We start from the raw sequence: 21834 nt of genomic DNA on the forward strand, positions 1-21834 counted from the left end.
TCGCCAGAAGATGCTTTTGAAGCGCTCAAAACCATGTTTTGGAGGTGTCTCAATAGGGGTAGAAAAAATGCCGGATCCGTTTGTCATTATGTAACCCATTACAAAGTTATTTTTATTTACATACTTATGTTTATTACTCCTTACTAAGTTATGAGTACGGTGGCACAGAGCCTGTGTGTCCGAATACAAATCCATCGTCGGCACGCGAGCTTTCTGTTGACAAAAAATATCAGATGGTGGTGCACATGTTAGCCTTTAAGTACGCGTGGCCGAGTGTGTAGTGTGTTCGGCTACAAAACAGAAGTTCGAATGGTCATATCCAGCAGAGACCGATCTAATATAAAACAAGTGACACCCTACACCACTGCCTCTGGGAATTAGCTTTCAGCAAATCAAAATTCCTTTATGGAACAAATAAGCTTATTGTAAGAAATAACTTTGTCGATTCTGCCACCTCATCACATTAAGCTTGGGACCTTACAGTTAATCGCCGAGTCCGAATGGCGTGTCCTACAACACCACTTTTAGAGAAATTTTATATGGCTGAAATACTCAAAAAAATGTCGCCAACTGCACTGAGTTGTATTTTGCCACCGTTGGAAGTTTGATGTTACCTCGCCGAGGAATCGAACTCACGACATTCTACAAGGCGGACGTGAATTTGAAATATAGCTCCACTCTATGGAATAAAATTAGAAACGAAGATACGTAATGCTGTTTTGATTTAAGCATATCAAATGTTCATGTTTTGGCATATCTAATAGGGTGCCACCGTGGTGCAATGGTATGCACACCCGCCTTTCATGCTGAATACCCGCGTTCGGTTCCTAGGCCAGGCCACATGAAATTTTCAACGGTGGCTGAGTATTTCAGCCATGAAAAGCTTCTCTACGTGCTGTGTCTTAGGACACGTCGTTCGGACTCGGCGATAAACAGTAGGTCCCTTATCATTGAGCTAGTATGAATCGGGGTGCACTCATTCATATGAGAGAAGCCTCCCTTGTCACTACTGGGATGTTTGTGGAACAATTATGTATACCATTATATATTTCTAATAAAAGTTCCACAATTCGAAAATTGACATTGATAGCACCTTCTGATACACCTACAAATTTTCTTTGAATATCAGGTTCCTTCTAGGAGTAAACCTAATATAAATAAATATATAAGCCGCTGCAAATATACCCAATTACAATGCAATTTGCCATACTAACAGTGAAATTTTCGACAGACGGACACTGCTCCAGTTTTTTGAACACTACAAATAATATATACAAATTTTCAAAAGGAACATTGCGAGTTTATTGATGATCTATCGTCAAAAAAAGTGCAGTTGTACCATACATATTGTTTGGAAATGCCTCTCATGTTGTTCATCAGTTCCGCGGCCTTTCTGATCGCAAAAACTTCAGCTTGGAAGACACTACAATATTCGCTTAACTTGTATGAAAGTCCTAGACCAAGGGAGTTGCTATAGACACCTGCTCCTGTGCCTGTTTCCATCTTAGAGCCGTCAGTATAGATCTCTATACCGTCTAGAGGTGGGTGTTTGTCCAATCATCCCTGTGGGGTATGTGCACCTTCGTTGACTCGAAGCAAATTTGCGGTGATATATAATCACTAATGTTCGGAACTGCGCCGTGAACCTAGATCCTTAAGACGACGTGCACTCATTGCTGCCAGTTCCGGCACTAATAGATCCAGCGGATGTAGATCTAGTAGCACATTTAGGGCTGCTTGTGGAGTGCTCCTCATGGCACCAGTGATTAAAAATGATGCCGCTTTGGACGCTGTTCAGTTTGTTTAAATATGTCGTTTTGTTCAGAGCATTCCATCATACCAAAACTCTTACCTCGTGCGCAGTTATAGTTGAATACTGACATATTGTATTCAACTATAACTGCGACCTTTAGCGTGAATGTAATTACATTGCACACAATTAAACTTTGGGATCCTTGTATATAATAGGGTGTAACTCCGTTATCTGACCACGTACATCAACATGATTGACATCAACGAAAGGTTAAAAGATCGTCTTCCAAATATAACTCATGTTGTCGTTCAGTATAAAATACAAATTGTACACAAACGTTTTGGTCCATTTAACCCGCAAAATATTATCTGATCATCATGTTAAATTGCAAGCTTCTTCTTCGTCGTAAACCCAAACCTTAGTTAAAATTTCGCGCCGATCAGACTATTATTGCAAACTTGTAGCATCGGAGGAAAATATGGTTCTCTACACAAAACCCATTATATTATAAACAGTAGGTCCGTTATGTAGCACATTATTTGTAATTTGCATCAGGGGAAAGGTCAGTAGTTCTTTTTCCATATGTTGTCTACTTCGCAGGTATATGCCCTCCAGGAATTAAAATATGGATCAAAATTATATTTTGATATTTTTTCAAACCAAAATAATGTCCATTTCGCCCGCTTAATAATTTCAGATCATTATCCAAAATTTCAGGCATCTTCTGTGACCTAAACTCTTACCCCGTGCAAAATTTCGTGAATATTGAGCTATAATTGCAACCTCTAGCGTGTTTATGATTATACTAAAAACAAATAACTGGATATATTAGGCTGTAACTCCGTTATCTAATCATGTACACCAACACAATTGTCATCAATAGAAAGGTCAAGAGTTCCTTTTCCAAATATAGTTTACTTGTGTCTTCCAGGATTAAAGATATAAACTGTATGTTAAAATTTTTCATAATTCCCACACAAAAGTTTTGGTCCATTTAACCCTCTTAATCTTATCTGATCACCATCTTAAATTGCAAACTTCTTCTTTGTAATATACCTCTTTTAAAATTTCGAGGCGATCGGACTATTATTGCAACATACAGAGCAGCTACAAAATCGGTTAAAATTTTTGTTTTTGGTCCATTTCACCCGCTAAATATTTCACTATCAACGCCTATAACAATAAGTGCCTATTCTAATTCTATTCTATTCTAAACCCGACCTCCTTGCAAAATTTCGTGACGATCGGTCCATAATTGCGGCCTGGAGTTTGATTACAATATATAATGGACAGACAGATGGGCACACATCTCAAAATCGGCACATATCTCGTCGAGATATGAAGAATGGTATACCACATTGGGGGTCTACGACGAATATTTCGCGGTGTTACATGCATTTTTCCCAAAACAAACTTATAATACCCTTTCCACATAGTGGTGTAGGGTATAAATATGAAGTGTGTTGAAATTGAAACCAAATTCCACTTCAACTGTTCTATAAAAATGGAATTTGTTAGCTTATTTTTCAAATTCTGTTATAATAATAATTAGTCATTCTAGTGGTCATAGAAGAACTAGTAATTCAGTGGTCGACTACAAGTGTGCCAAGTAGACAACTTCAATACGTTCGAAAATATAGATTGAGCCATGCAATTGTAATGAAGATAACGCCATTTTTGTTTTTTCTTTCTCTCTCTTAAAAATTGCTTTCAGTTCATTTTTCAGTGGACATAACAGTGGACAAGGTTTGGTTTGTCTTGCAAACACTTTCGTCGGGGTTGTCTGAGGTTGCTAAAGAAAAACTTCTAACGCTCATATTTCCTCCATCATACGCAAATAATACGCAAAGTTGTTGATTTTTGGATGATCTTTTTTGACTTGAAACAATGGACATACTTAGTCTATTTTAATCTAGTCTAATTTCGGAAGTCATTCGCTTGAAAAATTATCGTTCCAACCAGCCATTTTAGTCAATCACAGTAGGATTTTTTAAAACCGTTGGAAATATGGACATGTTCGCGGAAAAATTATGTCCTTGCAAGCAGAATCACAAGAACTACCTTAGATGAAAATTTCGAAACAATCTTGAAAACAAACTCTTAAGTTGCACTTTAGCGAAAATTTGAGGGATGTACCGGTAGGATTTTTCCTATATTGTCTATATTCGAACAATTATTATGTGCAACAATTTGACCAATGTGACTCACTCCTTATTGCTCCCACCAGCCATTTTTTGTTTAACGTAGTGTTTTTTTTAGGTTTTGGGTCATTATATCATTGTAATCAGGACCAGAGGTAGAAACTTCTGTAATAAATTCGAAACGATGCTGTAACAGCGATGCTTAGCTTAAGCTGCAACTTAACGAGCATTTTGAGCTTTTGTTAGGGAGGTACCCAAAAGTGGGGTCCGATATAAACATTCATGGAAGAAATTTTAATATATGTAAGGTTCCGTGCATATCAGTAATGTTAATTGGTGCAGATAGGGGTTTTTAGAGCTCTTGGATCGTTATCTCAGGATGTATGGATATGCTGCAGAAAAATTTGACGTTGAAATAGAGGCTGGGAGGACAACCTGCTCCAGAAATGTCAAGCGATCGATTTTGGACCAAATCGGTTGATCCATTCCAGAGTTATCGTGCAAACAATTTTAGCGAAAAAGGTAGAAGTGGGCCGATATGACCCATCTTCGAACTTGATCTAAGTGTGGTCTAAATGTTTGTTAATCCGATACGAAAATTGCCGTGCGCATCAGCCACTACACATGGTGGATGTAGGGGTTTTTACACCATTCGGATCATTTTCTCAGAAAGTATGGAAATGTCCATGAACCGTCGTAAAAGGGCCGCAAGGAGATATGGTTTTATACTTAACGTTTTTCAAATGTAATTCGAAACATTCCAGTTGTAATTCGTAACACTTCATTTGTAATTCGATTATTCTATTTTTAATTCGTAACATTTTATTTGTATTTCGAGAATTCCATTTGTAATTCGAATTATTTCATTTGTATTATTCTATTTGTAATTTATATTATTTTATTTGTAACTCGAATTGTTTTATTTGTAATTCGAATTATTCCATTTGTAATTCGAATTATTTCAATAGAATAATTCGAATTACAAATAGAACAATTCGAATTAAAAATGGAATGGAAATAAAATAAATGGAAATAAAACAATTCGAATTACAAATAAAATAATTCGAATTACAAATAAAACAATTCGAATTACAAATAAAATAATACGAATTACAAATAGAATAATTCGAGATACAAATAGAATAATTCGAATTACAAATGGAATAATTCAAATTACAAATGAAATAATTCGAATTACAAATGTAATAGTTCGAATTACAATTGAAATGTTTCGAATTACAAATGGAATTCTTGAATTACAAAAAAAAAATAACAAATTACAAATGGAATTCTCGAATTACAACTAAAATGATTCGAATTACATCTGCAAAAGGTGTACCTTTATCCGAAATATTTTGAAATTTTGTGTGGGAACTCGGGTAGGAGGGGACTGATATAATTCATAGTCGAACCTGATCTAGGCCTGGTAGAAATATTACGATGTGCAAAGTATATATCGGTTAATCCCTTCGAGAGTTATCATGCGGTGCATTTTAAGGAACATTTTGAACATTTGTGAGGAAGGTCTGCAAGGAGTGGGACTTAAACTATGTTTGGAAAAAATAATTTTAAATAAACGATGAACGATGCTGGTTCGAAAAATTGAACTAAATAGTTACCCAGCAAAATTTGAAGGAAGGGGTTCTATGCGATGACGTGATTTCATGGCATATTTTGCATTGGTTCAAAGCAAGTCGTGAAAGATCCGATCTTTTCATTAGCATTTAAACCCATGCAAAGGAAGTCGTGAAAGATCCGATCTTTTCATCAGCATTTGAATCATTTGTACAGATCACTAGAAACAAACAAGTCGATTTGTACATCCCTACATGTAGCGACATCAAAACAAAAGAGTATACATTTCCAAAATTTTTGTTATAAAATTACAAAATTACAAATTAAATGTAGGTTCACGAACTAGAAATTCTTAAAGGAGTGCTGTTGGAGTCCATGTCGAAATCTGAATTAGTGATGAGAAGATAATAGAAAAGCTTTTGTAAGATGAAACAAAATCAGTGGCTGAGAGTGGACGAAGTAAACTCTGTTGCGGTGCAGCGGCGGTGATAAAATTGAAATTTTGGGTGTAAACTTTATGCTGATAAATTAGTTCTAATTATTTCATGAATTAGTTTGAATTAATAAAGAGTTTGGTTTGTCATGAAAATCATATTTCAGTAATAAATTTTCCATTTTCCAAACAAGACATGAAAATGTCATGCCAAAGGGTAGGTGAAAATGACATGTCAAAGCATTGGTCAAAATGACATGCTTAGGATCCGACAATGAATGTCATCTTAAGATCCGAAAATAAATGTCATCTTATGGTGGTCACGCTCATATAAAATTCATGAGTGAAAATGCTAAAGAGATGACATGCCAGATCACTTGCACCCATGATTCAATAGCATCCTTGTCATCGAAGATTTTGCTGGGTATGTATTTCAGTTTATCTTACAATTTATAATTTAACAGTCGTTGCATTTGGTATCATTCGGTTAATATGGAATGACAAATTATAATTGTATCGTCTATTTTAACACAACAATTTTAACAATTAAACGTTTAAGCAAATTGTTGTTGATAATTATTACTAATTCCTCCACACTTCCATCAATTACTTCTTTGTCACTTTGATCTTGACTTCATTTCTGAATATAATTTTGCCCATCATCTTTTGTGATGAATAGAGTGAAATATTCAATCAAACTCACAAATATTTTGCAAAATCATTCCCTTTCATTAACCTTCACCTCAAAACAAACATTACCAACATTTCATCATTCCAATTGAACACCCACTATTTAAGTAAAATTATCTGTCGACGAGGCATAACAAATTTACAACAATAACAGCAACAACAATAACAATGAGCCTAATTAAAGACAAAGAAATCATTTTTACAAGACTACACGTAACCATATCTCCTTCAAACGAACACACAAAGAGTAAGCGAGTAAATGAATGAATGAATGAATGAAAGGTGGGTAGGTGGTATCGCCACCAGCACGATAGCCATACCCATACAGACCCCAACAGCACCACCAAACTAACACCTTACCAATGGTTTATGCTTTTATTCTGTTTATTTGAAAATGAAATACAAAATTATATTGCAAACAATTTTGTATCTGCCAGAAACACAAGAAATTAATAAATTGTCGACTTTACGGAATCAATACGAGTAAACAATCATAAACCCCTTTCCATGTCTGATTCGTTAAGTCTGCATATCTGTAACACATATTTTGAAATACATTCACAAAAAAACACGAATAATTACTATAACAAGTTTTACTTTAAAGCATTTTTTCTTGTAGGAAAACAAAGAATGCCAATGAAATAACACAAAACCAGAAACAATTGTGCGAGCATTAGTCCTCCACTTATAATCCACATTCTACAGTAGGGTATTTCGAATCGATCGGTGACAGATTGAATACCGGCTCACAAAAAAATCTTTTCGCCACAAATAATTGGATAATTTCCAGAGGAAAGGGTCTATAGCCTATAGAAGCAACCTTTCCTCTAGAAGGGTCTATAGTCTACAGAAGCTCCGTTTCCTTTGGAAAGGGTCTATAGAGCCACCCTTTCCTCTGGAAAGGATCTATAGAAAAAACCTTTCAGTCTGAAAAGGGTCTATAGATGCACCCTTTCCTTTGGAAAGTGTTTGTAGAAGCACCCTTTAATCTGCAAAGGATCAATAGAAAAACCCTTTCGGTCTGGAAATGGTCTATAGAAGCGACATTTTCTCTGGAGAGGGTCTTTAGAAGCACCCTTTACTCTGCAAAGAAGAACCCTTTCGGTCTGGAAAGGGTCTATAGAAGCGCCCTTTCCTCTGGAAAGGCTCTATAGAAGCAACCATTCTTCTGGAAAGGCTCTATGGAAGCACCCTTTTCTCTGGAAAGGGTATATAAAAGCACCCTTTTCTCTGGAAAGGGTATATAAAAGCACCCTTTTCTCTGGAAAGGGTATATAAAAGCACCCTTCCCTCTGAAAAGGGTATATAGAAGCACCCTTCCCTCTGGAAAGGGTCTATAGAAGCAACCTTTCCTCTGGAAAGGGTCCTTTGATGCACCCTTTCCTCTAGAAAGTGTCTATAGAAGCACTCTTTCCTCCCAAAGTGTCTATAGAAGCAGCATTTCTTGTGGAAAGGGTTTATAGAATAACCTATTCCTCTGGAAATTGTCTTTAGAGGAACCATTTCCTCTGGAATGTGTCTACAAAAGCAACCTTTCCTGTGAAAAAGCTCTATAGAAGCAACCGTGTAATGGTCTGATGGCCCACGAAAAAAATATTCTTCAAAAAATCCACGTTCGATGGTATGACGACCCATGAAAAAAATATTCTTTAAAAAATCCACGTTTGGTGTTCAGATGGCACATGAAAAAATATGCTTTAAAAAATCCACGTTTGGTGTTCAGATGGCCCACGAAAAAATATTCTTTAAAAAAATCCACTTTTGGTGTTCAAATGGCCGATGAAAAAATATTCTTTAAAAAAATCCTCTGGAAAGGGTCTATAGAAGCAACCTTTCCTCTGGAAAGGGTCCTTTGATGCATCCTTTCCTCTGGAAAGTGTCTATAGAAGCACTCTTTCCTCCGAAAGTGTCTATAGGAGCACCCTTTCTTGTGGAAAGGGTTTATAGAATAACCTATTCCTCTGGAAATTGTCTTTAGAGGAACCATTTCCTCTGGAATGTGTCTACAAAAGCAACCTTTCCTGTGAAAAAGCTCTATAGAAGCAACCGTGTAATGGTCTGATGACCCATGAAAAAAATATACTTCAAAAAATCCACGTTCGATGGTATGACAACCCATGAAAAAAATATTCTTCAAAAAATCCACGTTCGATGGTATGACGACCCAAAAAAAAATATTCTTCAAAAAATCCACGTTCGATGGTATGACGACCCATGAAAAAAATATTCTTCAAAAAATCCACGTTCGATGGTCTGATGGCCCATGAAAAATATTCTTTAAAAAATCCACGTTTGGTGTTCAGATGGCACATGAAAAAATATTCTTTAAAAAATCCACGTTTGGTGTTCAGATGGCACATGAAAAAATATTCTTTAAAAAATCCACGTTTGGTGTTCAGATGGCACATGAAAAAATATTCTGTAAAAAATCCACGTTTGGTGTTCAGATGGCACATGAAAAAATATTCTTTAAAAAATCCACGTTTGGTGTTCAGATGACCCACGAAAAAATATTCTTTAAAAAAATCCACGTTTGGTGTTCAAATGGCCCATGAAAAAATACTCTTTAAAAAAATCCTCTGGAAAGGGTCTATAGAAGCAACCTTTCCTCTGGAAAGGGTCCTTTGATGCACCCTTTCCTCTGGAAAGTGTCTATAGAAGCACTCTTTCCTCCGAAAGTGTCTATAGAAGCACCAATTCTTGTGGAAAGGGTTTATAGAATAACCTATTCCTCTGGAAATTGTCTTTAGAGGAACCATTTCCTCTGGAAAGGGTTTATAGAATAACCTATTCCTCTGGAAATTGTCTTTAGAGGAACCATTTCCTCTGGAAGGTGTCTACAAAAGCAACCTTTCCTGTGAAAAAGCTCTATAGAAGCAACCGTGTAATGGTCTGATGGCCCATGAAAAAAAAAATTCTTCAAAAAATCCACGTTCGATGGTATGACGACCCATGAAAAATATTCTTTAAAAAATCCACGTTCGATGGTGTGATGGCCCATGAAAAATATTCTTTAAAAAATCCACGTTTGGTGTTCAGATGGCACATGAAAAAATATTCTTTAAAAAATCCACGTTTGGTGTTCAGATGGCACATGAAAAAATATTCTGTAAAAAATCCACGTTTGGTGTTCAGATGGCACATGAAAAAATATTCTTTAAAAAATCCACGTTTGGTGTTCAGATGGCCCACGAAAAAATATTCTTTAAAAAAATCCACGTTTGGTGTTCAAATGGCCCATGAAAAAATATTCTTTAAAAAAATCCTCTGGAAAGGGTCTATAGAAGCAACCTTTCCTCTGGAAAGGGTCCTTTGATGCACCCTTTCCTCTGGAAAGTGTCTATAGAAGCACTCCTTCCTCCGAAAGTGTCTATAGGAGCACCCTTTCTTGTGGAAAGGGTTTATAGAATAACCTATTCCTCTGGAAATTGTCTTTAGAGGAACCATTTCCTCTGGAATGTGTCTACAAAAGCAACCTTTCCTGTGAAAAAGCTCTATAGAAGCAACCGTGTAATGGTCTGACGACCCATGAAAAAAATATTCTTCAAAAAATCCACGTTCGACGGTATGACGACCCATGAAAAAAATATTCTTCAAAAAATCCACGTTCGATGGTATGACGACCCATGAAAAAAATATTCTTCAAAAAATCCACGTTCGATGGTCTGATGGCCCATGAAAAATATTCTTTAAAAAATCTACGTTTGGTGTTCAGATGGCACATGAAAAAATATTCTTTAAAAAATCCACGTTTGGTGTTCAGATGGCACATGAAAAAATATTCTCTAAAAAATCCACGTTTGGTGTTCAGATGGCACATGAAAAAATATTCTGTAAAAAATCCACGTTTGGTGTTCAAATGGCACATGAAAAAATATTCTTTAAAAAATCCACGTTTGGTGTTCAGATGGCCCACGAAAAAATATTCTTTAAAAAAAAATCCACGTTTGGTGTTCAAATGGCCCATGAAAAAATATTCTTTAAAAAAATCCTCTGGAAAGGGTCTATAGAAGCAACCTTTCCTCTGGAAAGGGTCCTTTGATGCACCCTTTCCTCTGGAAAGTGTCTATAGAAGCACTCTTTCCTCCGAAAGTGTCTATAGAAGCACCAATTCTTGTGGAAAGGGTTTATAGAATAACCTATTCCTCTGGAAATTGTCTTTAGAGGAACCATTTCCTCTGGAAAGGGTTTATAGAATAACCTATTGTCTTTAGAGGAACCATTTCCTCTGGAAGGTGTCTACAAAAGCAACCTTTCCTGTGAAAAAGCTCTATAGAAGCAACCGTGTCTGATGGTCTGACGACCCATGAAAAATATTCTTTAAAAAATCCACGTTCGATGGTGTGATGGCCCATGAAAAAATATTCTTTAAAAAATCCACGTTCGATGGTGTGATGGCCCATGAAAAATATTCTTTAAAAAATCCACGTTCGATGGTGTGATGGCCCATGAAAAATATTCTTTAAAAAATCCACGTTCGATGGTGTGATGGCCCATGAAAAATATTCTTTAAAAAATCCACGTTTGGTGTTCAGATGGCACATGAAAAAATATTCTGTAAAAAATCCACGTTTGGTGTTCAGATGGCACATGAAAAAATATGCTTTACAAAATCCACGTTTGGTGTTCAGATGGCCCACGAAAAAATATTCTTTAAAAAAATCCACTTTTGGTGTTCAAATGGCCCATGAAAAAATATTCTTTAAAAAAACCCTCTGGAAAGGGTCTATAGAAGCAACCTTTCCTCTGGAAATGGTCCTTTGATGCACCCTTTCCTCTGGAAAGTGTCTATAGAAGCACTCTTTCCTCCGAAAGTGTCTATAGAAGCACCCTTTCTTGTGGAAAGGATTTATAGAATAACCTATTCCTTTGGAAATTGTCTTTAGAGGAACCATTTCCTCTGGAAGGTGTCTACAAAAGCAACCTTTCCTGTGAAAAAGCTCTATAGAAGCAACCGTCTAATGGTCTGATGGCCCATGAAAAAAATATTCTTCAAAAAATCCACGTTCGATGGTATGACGGCCCATGAAAAATATTCTTTAAAAAATCCACGTTCGATGGTATGACGGCCCATGAAAAATATTCTTTAAAAAATCCACGTTCGATGTCGAGTGAAAAAATATTCTTTAAAAAATCCACGTTCGATGTCGAGTGAAAAAATATTCTTTAAAAAATCCACGTTCGATGTCGAGTGAAAAAATATTCTTTAAAAAATCCACGTTCGATGTCGAGTGAAAAAATATTCTTTAAAAAATCCACGTTCGATGTCGAGTGAAAAAATATTCTTTAAAAAATCCACGTTCGATGTCGAGTGAAAAAATATTCTTTAAAAAATCCACGTTTGGTGTTCAGATGGCACATGAACAAAATATTCTTTAAAAAATCCACGTTTGGTGTTCAGATGGCACATGAAAAAAATATTCTTTAAAAAATCCACGTTTGGTGTTCAGATGGCACATGAAAAAAATATTCTTTAAAAAATCCACGTTTGGTGTTCAGATGGCACATGAAAAAATATTCTTTAAAAAAATCCATGTTTGGTGGTCCGAAATTGGGTGAAAAAATATTCTTTAAAAAATCCACGTTTGGTGTTCAGATGGCACATGAAAAAATATTCTTTAAAAAAATCCACGTTTGGTGGTCTGAAATTGGGTGAAAAAATATTCTTTAAAAAAATCCACGTTTGGTGGTCTGAAATTGGGTGAAAAAATATTCTTTAAAAAATCCACGTTTGGTGTTCAGATGGCACATGAAAAATATTCTTTAAAAAATCCACGTTTGGTGTTCAGATGGCACATGAAAAAATATTCTTTAAAAAATCCACGTTTGGTGTTCAGATGGCACATGAAAAAATATTCTTTAAAAAATCCACGTTTGGTGTTCAGATGGCACATGAAAAAATATTCTTTAAAAAAATCCACGTTTGGTGGTCTGAAATTGGGTGAAAAAATATTCTTTAAAAAATCCACGTTTGGTGTTCAGATGGCACATGAAAAAATATTCTTTAAAAAAATCCATGTTTGGTGGTCTGAAATTGGGTGAAAAAATATTCCTTAAAAAATCCACGTTTGGTGTTCAGATGGCACATGAAAAATATTCTTTAAAAAATCCACGTTTGGTGTTCAGATGGCACATGAAAAAATATTCTTTAAAAAATCCACGTTTGGTGTTCAGATGGCACATGAAAAAATATTCTTTAAAAAATCCACGTTTGGTGTTCAGATGGCACATGAAAAAATATTCTTTAAAAAATCCACGTTTGGTGTTCAGATGGCACATGAAAAAATATTCTTTACAAAATCCACGTTTGGTGTTCAGATGGCACATGAAAAAATATTCTTTAAAAAATCCACGTTTGGTGTTCAGATGGCACATGAAAAAATATTCTTTAAAAAATCCACGTTTGGTGTTCAGATGGCACATGAAAAAATATTCTTTAAAAATCCACGTTTGGTGTTCAGATGGCACATGAAAAAATATTCTTTAAAAATCCACGTTTGGTGTTCAGATGGCACATGGAAAAACATTCTTTAAAAAATCCACGTTTGGTGTTCAGATGGCCCCTGAAAAAATATTCTTTCAAAAAATCCACGTTTCTTGTTCAGATGGCCCATGAAAAATATTCTTTAAAAAATCCAGTTTCGATGGTCTGATCTGTAATTATTTGTGAGTTTCAGTGAGTGAGATATTAAAAACGGATTTTTACCAAAACTGTTTGTTAGGACCGGTAGTTATCAACAATGTTCTTCATGACAATCATCGGCATCATGATAATCATCGGCATATATGCAAATCAATGTATAAATGGGGCTTTTCCTCAAATAATGTTTGTTATCTGGAAAAATTGTTACTCATGAACTCCAAATATAATAACCAGAACAACTCTTTAATTTATTTTGAATTTGATGAAATTATTAAACCACAGGGTTCGTTATGACTCAACAGTGATGATTTAAAACGAAACAAAAAATACAAGAAATTACCCACCTTTGTTTTTAAGGCCAATACTAAACCTTAGCTCATTTGTTTCCAATCAATCTTAAAAGTTACTAAATGTCTTTGTTTTTTTTTTTCTTTCTTATTATTCTTCTCATGCATACGAATTATAGCTATAGCTGACCTATTAAGCTGGAAAGTAAACAAAATAACAACAATGAATCGAAAGACCAAAAAGGTTGTGATGCTAAGCATAACTATGTGAATAATAAAAATATTTTTTATTATTAATGCTATGCGAAATAAAGAAAACAGACAGCCACACAACTTTGGCAAGAAGAACCAACATTTGTAGATGTGAGAGTAAAGCATGACAGTGGTCAGTGTTACCCAGTCTATCAGGCTGCTGTCTGTCTGTTAGTCTCCACAATAGCCATTATACCAGTTTCTCTAGTTTTGAACGAAAGTGAATTTCTTTTATGCGATTTTAGTTCAGCTAAGCGCAGCTTAGTTAAGTTCGCTACTCTTTGGAGTATATTTTCTGTTCATGTTTTTTTATGCTTCGTACTCCGATAAACTTGAAAGGGAAACTTGAAAACAAAGCAAACCCAAAGCCAGTCTGTTAGTTATTGGAGTACAGTAAAAGGTTTGTGCATTAGAATGATGTAAAAATAATCTGAAAACAAAACATCTATTTCGATAACTATAGGCTACAAATTTTTAACAAGTAAACAAAAGCTAAAGCCAGGACATGACCGACTATATGATATGCTAAACCACTACCCCTGTGCATAAGTTTATCACAGATCAACATTTATTTTAGAGAGAATTTTCATGTACAACGATTACTTCAAAGTTATGGCCTATATAAAACTCAAAGACCAGGCTCAACAATATCGACTCAATTTGACTTAATATGCATTTTGGGAAGCAAAATGTGAACAAGTAAAAATGAATTAAATTCGGACGGGCCGAACTTGTTATACCCTCCACCATAAATATTCTCAGCTAAAATAGAATAATTAGTTTTCTTTCTGTTAAGAAAGTACATATGTCAATAATTTAAGGTGGGGTCGTTTTCTGACCACTGGGAGCCCTAAATGCCAAATTACATCCAATTTAGATCGAAAAAGTAGATAAAAACTTTAAAATACATTAAACCATGCCAGAACACCAAAGTACCTGAAATCGTGGGTTACTGTTATATTGGGGCTACATATGTCCACAATTTTTGCTGGAGAAGTTTTTTTGACCACCTTAAACCCAATTTGGAAGAAAATGGTCAATCAAAACATCAAAACGGACGGTAACGTGATCTAAGTACACAATTTATGGAGAAGATAAAGACCGTAAATGCCAGATTACAGTCAATTTGAACCGAAAATTTCGATAAAAACTCCAAAATTCCTAAAATCGAGTCGTGTGGACATAGGTCCACAATTTTTGTGGAGAATGTTTGTTGACCACTTTGAACCCTATATGGCAAATCACACCCAATTTGGACAGGAAAGGTCGATAAAACATCAAAATCCCGGTACCATTATATGTGAGCTATTCCAAAAAGGAGACTTATATCCACAATTTTTGATGGATAAGTTGTCTGGCCACTATGAACCCTAAATGCCATATTACAGCTAATTCAGAACATTTAGCTAAAAACTTCAAAATAACAAAATTTCTTTATGAACCCTAAATATCAACGTACGTGGGCTCCACGGAAACTTTCTGATCTAGGTAACACTGCGTGTTTTTGGAAAGTTTGACCGTTTGAGTCTAAACGTACTCTGGACAGTTTGCCAGGTTGTTTACAGTGACTTGAAAAATCACTTTGCAAAAACATGGGATTTACTTGTGAACATTTTCTTTCGATAATTTTTCACAAATTTCGACATGGATAATCTCGGCAAAAGTGCATCGATCAAATTGAATCTTTGTATGGCGATAAAGGGCTATCCCACAGTACTATGAAAAACTGGTTTAATGAATTCAATAGTGGCCGACACTCGCTCCAAAAACTAAAGTCGTGAGGGTCGTCCAAAAAACGGCCGTTGCACAAGACTAGCCGTGCGTGAACGGATAATGCAAGATCGCCATGTTATATACCGTGAGATAGAGACACTCTTGGGCATTTCTTCCACTAACATTTGATATTGCATGAACACCTGACTTCAAAAATTGGATTTTCTCGTTAGATCCAGCAAAATAGGTCAATCGCTCAAAAACGGCTTTTGTGAACTGGTGCAAATAAATTGTGAATTAAAACGATTGCAGTGCTTCAAACATCGTTTATAAGATCCTTACAGATTTATCCTTAGGAGCCCGAAAAAAACCGAAATCGACCGTATAGCTAGCCAAATCCAACGAAAGTTGTTCATGTAAGAAGCACTTCGAAGGAAATGGTCGCCTTGTCGCCAGGTTATAAACAAGTGTATGAAATACTTACATTTTGGGGGGGGGGGTCCACCTGAAAACAACCCATCTTACGTTCCTGATCAACACTTTGGTATTGACTTAAAACTCAGAGAGTCTAGTTACATGTTCAGTTTTCCCTAGGATACGTTTAACATCACCTGCCTTCTCCTACAACAAAAAACAAAAAAATTTACGGCGCAGAGCCTAAAAAACAATAAATAGCTGGATGCTCCTCCTAGGGAGTTCAAAGACACTCCTTCCAATTCCTCGAAAGCGACGACGTAATAAGAACAAGCGTTAAGTTCGGCCGGGCCAAACATTTGATACCCTCCACCATAAAATATTCTGAACTAAAACGGAATAATTATTTTCTTTCCTGTCCACAATTTTAGACGGAGATATTTTGTGACCAGTGATACCTAAATAAGGTAAAAAAGCATAAAAATGTATTCAATCGGTCGGGTACCTTATATGGGGCAATATCAAAGTGTGGACCTATGTTTTTGGTGGAGGAGTTTTGTGACCACTGGGAACCTCAAATGTCGAATTGCAGATACTTGGGTCAAAAATTCTAGCTAAAATCCAAAAAACACGAAAATCGGGAGGTACCGTTATAGGGGGTCTGTACCAAAACATGGACCTATGTTGACAGTTTTTCGAACTACAGATAGTTCGGTCAAAAATACCGAAACTTGGAGGTACCGTTATATGGGGGCTATACCAAAACATGGGCCTATGTTGACAGTTTTTAGTAGAGATGTTTTTTGATCACAGGGAACCCGAAACATGAAATTGAATGTAGTTCGGTCAAAAAATGGAGTTAAAATCCACAAAATACCGAAAATCGGAAGGTACCGTTCTATGGGAGCTATGTCAAAAATTGGTCCGATATAGCTCATCTTCGAACTTGACTTGCCTATTGAAAAAAGTGAGAGATAAATTGATTTGCCTATTGAAAGCTCGGGTGCAAAAATATAGCGCTCTAGCTCAATTATTGCGAACGCTAGAATGATTACAACAGATAAACAGACGGACATAGCTAGATCGTCTTAGAATTTTATAGGGTATAAAAAGAGCTTCAGCCTCGTCAAGATCCGTGCAGAGAAGGAGCTTGGACATGAAGAAGGTGATCCCGATTACTAAATTTTCTGGAAAGTCTGGGGCAATGATGCACAAAATAATATGTGTGACTGCAGTATTTGTGCCATGATCGACGCTAGAGTACTGCTTTGTTCATAGCTGGTCTGGGGATTCTGAAAGGAAATCCCGAACCATTCAGAAAAGGAAGATGGCCGCGGAGACTGGAAAGGAGTCGCCATCAACTAACGTCAAAGCAAAAATACATTACAGGGACGAACTGTGTTATGCAGCGATCGAAACCAGGCTACAAAAGGAAACATGAAATCTCTCATCTGACCAAAAAGGCGTGGACGTCAGAGGATATGACTGAAAACTCGAGATGGAACGCATGCTCAGAGAGAGCGAGAGATAACAGGTCTTCCATAGGGAAGAGAAGAGAAAGAGGATGGTACTCTACTTTTGGTGGTAATTAACTATATATCAATGACCAGCCTTACAAAGACTAAGGGAATTGTGTACTCTAAAAATCGGCAATTAAGGGGGTACTAAACAAAACAACCAAGAGCGACACACAAGCGGGAAACGAAACTTACAGCGACTCCCAAGAAGCCCGTTTACTTGAGAACCTATTATTGAGGTCATCCGGATAAACCTTAAACGATTTATATGACCCTGAAGGAGAAAATAAATAAAAGTAATGTCATATTTACTTAATGCAGGAACCTTGGACTTGGAATAAACCATATAAATTATCAACTTTTTAAGATAGTACAGGGACTAGACAAATCAAGGAAGGAACATATACATGGCATTGGTGTATATCTACCGTTCGACTCACCGACAACTTCGGGTGGGGGCTAATCAAACAGGTAAGAAGTACTTGTACGTAGTGGATGCTAACTTAATAAATGAAGTACATGAGTGAAGTGTCTCACCGGAACACTACTTCTCCGATCATCGATGTATTTAATTTAAATCCGATAACTCACAGCGACGTCTTCAAGGCTTCCTGGGATCTCAAGAACTTCATTTCCACTGTGTAAAATATTTTTGTAAAATATTTGAATGAAAAACTCAAAGAAATCTGCAAGGGTCGGCTTCAACGAACTATCAGCGAAGTCTGACCTTAAATAATGACAATTAACCCACGAATATGTTCTTATTTTGTCTGAAAGAACCGGAGATATTCGCTAAAGCAATAAAATATACGATAAACCTAAAAATGTGAACTTTGACCGCGATTTATTTAAAAATCCCTCCAGCGATTTTTTGTTGTTTTCGGATTTTTCCCATCTATAAACATTGCTGTTTCAGAATCCGCAAAAACTTCCCAGGTGTAAGCGGTTTTTATTTAAAGTTAGTTAAGGCGATACAGTCAGTGCATTGTCCCAATTTGAACTTCTATATCTCAAAAATAGTAAAAACAAGGAAAAAATCATAAAGGTCAATCTTGTAGAGAATTTTCACTGCTACAACCTTTTTTAGCACATTTCTAATACTATAGGGACAGCGGTTTCCAAGCAAATCCGTGAAAACCTAAAAAGACCCTAAAAATGTGAACTTTGACCGCGATCTATACCCACTAGACCGGGGCGATTTGTGTGGAAGGAAAAAATCTTAATGGGCCCTTTGCGTTTCTTATTCCTGGGATTGAACTGCGCAAAAAAGTCCACTAGACCATCTTTTGACTTGAAGTTTTTTATTGACGTTTTTGGATATTTTGGCATATAACAGCCAAACACAGCCATTGAGATTTGCGATCCAACACAAAGACCAAAATTGTAGCCAAGATAATAATTAAGAACTCTCTAGTACATCGCAAAAGTATTTGAATGCTTCTTCAGGCAGTTTTGGCCTTGAGACTGCGCAAATTTTTCGGCTAATATCGATAAATGACACTGTGCTACAAAAGTTGATCAAAAAAATATTCAAACGTTCTGTTACAAAATTCTATCGTGTTGGGGTCAATGGACAACGAAAATACCTTTGATTCGGTATGGTCTAGAGGTCTTTTTGCTCAGTTCAATCCCAGGAATCAGAAACGCGAAGGACTCATTAAGGTTTTCGAATCCCCCTAGCGTAATACCCACAATTATCTGTTAGTATGTTTTATACCTTTTTCGAATACTAAATATTACATTTTATTCATTTTGATAGGATTGTGTTGCTAATGGGGGACCGATTTTCAATACCAAATATCCTAGTATCAATATAAACATATGTATCAAATTATGAAGCTCTTCCTTAAATATTGCGAGCTCTATCTTGTCCGGACTCAGGAATATGGTTATAACGATTTAGAATGTTATGCTGATCAATAATACGATTTAGATGAGTTACAAGCTGAATGACAAGGTTTACTCTAGCCTCCATATTACGAGTAGGTGGTATAAAAACATGCTTATTATGGAAGGAACAATTTTTAGGTTGTTGATATGCAGAAATATTGAAGACGATGATACCGCAAAATCCTAATCTAGAAGATTCAATGGGATGTATACCACATTGCATAAATGAGTCAGTCAATGGGTCGATGACCAGGCGAACGAATTATGACAGGCGGTGACGCGTTAATAAGCTGTATACAGCAGCTAGTTAGAAGCATCTGGCAAGAGGAACGCATACACGATAATTGAAACATACTTAGTGAGAGATAAGAAAATTACAGAGACATAATCAAAATTTTATCCAACGCTTATGGCTTTGCAAACATATTACTTCTCAATTCAATTCAAGAGTCCTCAACAACCTGACGATAGTATCTGAGGCATTTCATAATTTTTTTAACTATTTTCTGTTTTTTTATGTTTTTTCAAGCTGTCAAAATTCAATGGCCGCATACTGTATACCCAAGACAATAAAAATTTGTGTTTTTATGAATTGTTTTTAACTTAAAAAAATATATTACCTGTGTGTAAAGGAAAGAGTAAACATATTACAGCTAGGCAGATGCATAAACTCCATAATCTGTTAAAGCTGAATGATTGGATACAACTTCCGTCAATGGAACGCCGTGAATTCAATGTCATTTTTGGTATAAGAAAAAATCAAATTTGATTTGATTGATTTTGTTTTGTTTTAGACTACGTGGACGTTGATGAATTGTGATTTCGTAGTGATTTTTATTTCGTATTATTAAACATAATATTTCTTTGAAAATTTCTCAAATTTTTTATTTGATATCATAAGTTTTTCAAAATATTCACTTGAAATTTTTTTGTTAAATATTTTATTTCATTTCACTTTATTTCTCTATATTTTTTCTAACTAAGAAATTTCATTGCATATTAAAACGCACACAAAATTACACACACACACACTCACTCGCACCATAGCATAACGTTCCGACCGTCGTCAGTCACTCTGCGTCACCAGTTTTTTTTTCATTTGTCGTGTCATGCGAAATCCAAACCGATATGTACTTTTCAAAGAAACACACAAAGAGGAAACTAGCTGGCTGGCTGACTGACTAACTGACAAAACCTCCAATCCACAACGCCGAACGTAAAAACTTGTTTCACTTTTCGTTTTCGTTTTGATTTTATTCTTTGTTGTTGTTTTCTTGTTTCTTTCTCAGCTATACACTACTGTTGGGTATATTTTATTTTTGGTATGCGCGCATGCGTTACCGCCTTTCCGCTCTCGACCGTTCGTAGCGTTTCACTGAGTCTTTGTCGTATATCGCGTTACTTTATTTTGTACCATGAATTGCTGCTTGTGTACCGTAGCGTGGTTCTTCTTAAACTTAATTCAAGACTGCGATTATGGCCAGCTCCAACTAGCCAACAATGTTAATGTGCTGGCATGCATTTGGCCTTTAGGGATGACGGTTGAGAAGTATAGTTATGAGGAATTGAATTTGTGGCTTTTGGGTTAATAATTTGCATTGTTATGTTCTTTTGAAAATCAACTTCGCAGGTATTTAACTTCCATTGCATTTAAGGTTAATATGTTCTTCAGGGTATTTGTGATCATTTCCAACAAGTGATAGACAAAATTTCGTAATGAGAAACTAATAACTTCATCATAAAACCTTCCGACCAATAAAACCTATTCAGCTTCCCAAGAAAAGGCGTCCTGAGTAATACAATGTGGACGTAGGAGTAATAATTGTACTGCAAAGCGTGTACTAATGCCCAACTTTTGCAGTTTGTAAAACTTTTTTGCTTGAAAACACGTCCCGTACTATCGCAAAAAGAATTTTACATCTTTAAAAAAAAAATTGACAACAATTTGTCCATAAATTAATTTAACTTCTAAAAACACTACTTAAACTATGCTGTTACCTTAATACATATATTTCAAACTTTTACCACAAATCAAGTCTCACTTGTCATACCTATTTCCCATTCAAGTTTGTGGTCAATACGCTCAACAAAAACCCACGAAAGAGAGGCGAGCGAAATGAATTCATGGCATCTGTGTGTGGTGTTGAATTTTAATAACTTTTCTTTTCTAACTGTATATTTTTGTTGTTAAAGGCGTTTGTGTGTGTGTTTTGTTGCCAACTAACGAAGAGATTCGTTGCCGGTCTCTTGCTTGAATAATCTCTTTTATGTTGCTCTCTGAAACGAAAGACTTAAGAAACAAACTTCGTTGGGGGTGATATTCTGCAACAAACAACTGACTACATCGATGGGCAATGAAATAGTATAAAGTTCGGAACAATCGATAATTTTAAATACCGACAAGCAAAAAATAAAAAAAAAACAAGTAAAAAAGTATCAGTCGGCGTTGCCGACAGAGGTATACCCTCAGCCTGTGCAAATTGAAACACTTTTTTCACAAAAAACTTATGTATTTCAAAATTTTAG

The 21834-nt window shown here is 35.8% G+C and overlaps 1 protein-coding gene across 2 annotated transcripts in view; it reads right to left on the bottom strand.

Moving 5' to 3' along the window:
* knk (cytochrome and DOMON domain-containing protein knickkopf) overlaps positions 1–20786 on the bottom strand; it is a 33309-nt gene extending 12523 nt beyond the window's left edge. Inside the window, exons 1-2 of one of the 2 annotated variants that reach the window (XM_073958939.1) lie at positions 20345–20778; positions 19929–20287 (exon numbers count right to left, since the gene is read on the bottom strand). In XM_073958939.1, the coding sequence (XP_073815040.1) occupies positions 19929–20049 (121 nt within the window). In that variant the 5' untranslated portion in view covers positions 20050–20287; positions 20345–20778. Of the gene's footprint in view, positions 1–19928 lie in introns of both variants that reach the window. The other variant, XM_073958938.1, reaches the window with a different exon arrangement.
* Positions 20787–21834: the final 1048 nt, after the last annotated feature.

The sequence above is a fragment of the Musca autumnalis genome, unplaced genomic scaffold, assembly GCF_047663935.1.
Source record: "Musca autumnalis isolate F117 unplaced genomic scaffold, ASM4766393v1 scaffold_1, whole genome shotgun sequence".
NCBI classification, from domain to species: Eukaryota; Metazoa; Arthropoda; class Insecta; order Diptera; family Muscidae; genus Musca; species Musca autumnalis.